Here is a 2596-nt window from a genome sequence, read left to right on the forward strand (position 1 = left end):
GTGGTCCTGGTGCTTGTGCCACCTCGCTGTCCTTACGGGCCCCAGTGCTTGCACCACCCTGGTGCACGGCCCTGGTGCCCATGTCACCTTGGTGCATGGCTCCAGTGACCCACCTGATCCCCTGTGCCCGTGCCACCCCGTGCCCCTCGTGCCAGCCCGTCGGTAAGGCACCTCGACCGTCCCGGCAGTGTGCACCTACTGCAGCACCGGAGACCTGCACGCCCTGTGGCGCGCCGCCGGGCGCTTCGCCGAGGCCACCGTCCGCCTGTTTGCCGCCGAGCTGGTGCTGGTGCTGGGTGAGTGGCCCAGCACGTTGGGGACAAGCCACCACTGTCCCCACCAACGGGGACCTGCAGGCAGGGTCAGCCTGTCCTCAGGAGTGGGCAGCTGCCTGCTGGGTGCCATGGGGGTGCCATGTGCTGGGGGGGGACCCACCGCTCTGACGGCTCTGTCTTCTCCCCAGTGTATCTCCACGACCTGGGCATCGTGCACAGAGACGTGAAGGTGGGTGGCAGTGGGGCTGGGGGGGTTTAGGATGGGGTGGTGGGTCTCAAAATCCTCCGGCATGGAGAGCCCACCCCAGTACCTGTCTCATTTCAGATGGAGAACATCCTCCTGGATGAGAGAGGTAAGAGTCTGGTGGCACTGGTGGGGGGGACATCCCATCCATCCATGGGGATGCCCCCTCCGTGGTGTCCCCACTCAGTGTCTCACCCCACAGGACACCTCAAACTCACCGATTTTGGCCTCTCCCGGCACCTGCGGTGGGGCGAGAGAGCCCACACCATCTGTGGCACCCTGCAGTACATGGGTAAGGGGGCAGTGGGGGGCTGCAGTGGGGGTCACAGCCCCCCTTTAGGCACTCACCCACCCATCCCCACAGCCCCAGAGGTCCTGAGTGGGGGGCCCTACAGCCACGCAGCCGACTGGTGGTCCCTTGGAGTCCTGCTCTTCGCCCTGGCTAGTGGGGAGGTGAGGAGTGGGGGGGCAGAGAGGGGATAGGGGCACCCCGTGGAGCCCCTAAATTCACTCCCTGCCCTCTCAGTTCCCCGTGGCGCCGGCGGGGGACCATGTGGCCATGCTGGAACGGGTCAAGCAGAGCAGCTACCAGAGCCCACCCACGGTCAGCCCCGCGCTGGCCCGGCTCCTCGCCGAGGTAACCCTGCCACTGGGATTTTGGGGTCCCCACTGCCCCCCCAAGACTGGATGCTGGGGTCCCCCTCACTCACTGTCTTCCCTCCATCCCCAGCTGTTGTGCCACAACCCCCTGTACCGCCTGCGCTACCTCCACCACTTCCAGGGCCACCCCTTCTTCCGTGGGGTGGCCTTCGACGCCGACCTGCTGCAGAAGGACCCGGTGGCGGTGGCAGTGTCCCCCCGGCCCCCCGAGCAGTCCTCCCCGCCCGACCCCGCCACCTTCGCCGACTTCGACTGCGACCTCACCCCCCCCACCCCGGGCCGGCCCTGGCCTGGCTGAGCCGCCACCGCTGGGACCCCCGGGGACATCGCTCAGGGACCCCCCCCACCCCACCCCAAAACCCAGCAGTGGGTCGGACCCTGCTGGGCCGGGTCCCCCCCTCACCCCAACGCTGTACCTCTCCCCGCGGAGCAATAAACCCCAGAGCCGCGGGCACCGTTGAGGGGGCTGCCCTGAGTCCTGCGGGACCCCCGGGAGAGGGGAGCGGGACACCCAGGGAGGGGGAGTGGGACTCCCTGGGAGAGGGGAGTGGGACACACACACGGCAGAGGAGGAGCGGAACCTCCAGGGAGAAGGGAGTGGGACCCCTGGGAGAGGGGGAGCGGGACCCCCTGTGAGAGGGGAGTGGGATCCCCGGGAGAGGGAAGTGGGACCCCCTGGGAGAGGGGGAGCTGGACACCCAGGGAGGGGGAGCGGGACCCCCTGGGGGAGGGGAGCGGGACACTCTGGAGAGGGGGAGCTGGACCCCCGGGGAGGGGGAGCAAGACACACAGGAGAGGAGGAGCGGGACCTCCAGGAGAGGGGGAGCTGCACGCCCAGGGAGGGGGAGCGGGACCCCCAGGAGAGGGGAGTGGGACCCCCAGGGAGGGCGATCCCCGGGAGAGGGGGAGTGGGACCCCCTGGGAGAGGGAGGTTGGACACCCAGGGAGGGGGAGCGGGAGGGAGACGCCACGCCACAGGGGGATGTACGGGGCTGGTGTCCCCCCTCCTTTGGGTCGGGGCGGGTCTGGGGGGCCGGTTCCCCCGGGCCAGGTGTTGGAGAACCCCCAGGGTGGGGGGGCAGCTGGGCCTTTTCCCGTTCCCCCCGCCCCGGGACGCTCCGTGCTCGGCGCTGCGCGGCGCCGTTGGGGGCGAAGCCCCGCCCACCTCCCCATCCACCAATGGGGCACGGCCCCGCCTCTAACCCCCGCCCCCGCAGCAGTGACGCGTGCGCCCAGCCAGCCAATCGCAGCCGCGCCTGCTTTTCAAACGGGCGGCGGCGGCAGCGCGCGGGGAGCGGCAGGGCCGGGGGCCGGTACCGGGACCGGAGCGGGGACCGACGGGGCCAATGCGGGCCGTACGGACCCCCGCCGTGAGTGCGGGCCCGGGGGGGGGCTGGGTATGGGGCGGGCGTCCCGG

General features: G+C 70.7%; 2 protein-coding genes across 2 annotated transcripts in view; both read left to right on the forward strand.

Annotated features, from left to right (window-relative positions):
* Positions 1 to 10: 10 nt before the first annotated feature.
* LOC106894385 (putative serine/threonine-protein kinase F31E3.2) lies at positions 11 to 1477 on the forward strand. The gene is made up of 7 exons (XM_014953017.1): positions 11 to 296; positions 464 to 504; positions 601 to 628; positions 722 to 811; positions 884 to 972; positions 1046 to 1156; positions 1250 to 1477. Exons 3-7 carry the CDS (start codon positions 601 to 603, stop codon positions 1475 to 1477), a joined length of 546 nt encoding a protein of 181 aa, XP_014808503.1. The 5' UTR covers positions 11 to 296; positions 464 to 504.
* A 1048-nt stretch (positions 1478 to 2525) lies between these two features.
* SPAG5 (sperm associated antigen 5) overlaps positions 2526 to 2596 on the forward strand; it is a 9013-nt gene continuing 8942 nt past the window's right edge. The window contains exon 1 of the mRNA XM_014953019.1: positions 2526 to 2576. Within this exon, the coding sequence (XP_014808505.1) occupies positions 2526 to 2576 (51 nt within the window). The remainder of the gene's footprint in view (positions 2577 to 2596) is intronic.

Source organism: Calidris pugnax, unplaced genomic scaffold (assembly GCF_001431845.1).
Source record: "Calidris pugnax isolate Ruff unplaced genomic scaffold, ASM143184v1 scaffold133, whole genome shotgun sequence".
NCBI lineage: Eukaryota > Metazoa > Chordata > Aves > Charadriiformes > Scolopacidae > Calidris > Calidris pugnax.

Coding starts and splice junctions, on each gene's coding strand:
- LOC106894385 (XM_014953017.1), top strand. CDS start 601: ATGGAGAACATCCTCCTGGATGAGAGAG. Junction 812..883: donor TGGCACCCTGCAGTACATGG/GTAAGGGGGCAG, acceptor CCATCCCCACAG/CCCCAGAGGTCCTGAGTGGG. Junction 1,157..1,249: donor TGGCCCGGCTCCTCGCCGAG/GTAACCCTGCCA, acceptor CTCCATCCCCAG/CTGTTGTGCCACAACCCCCT.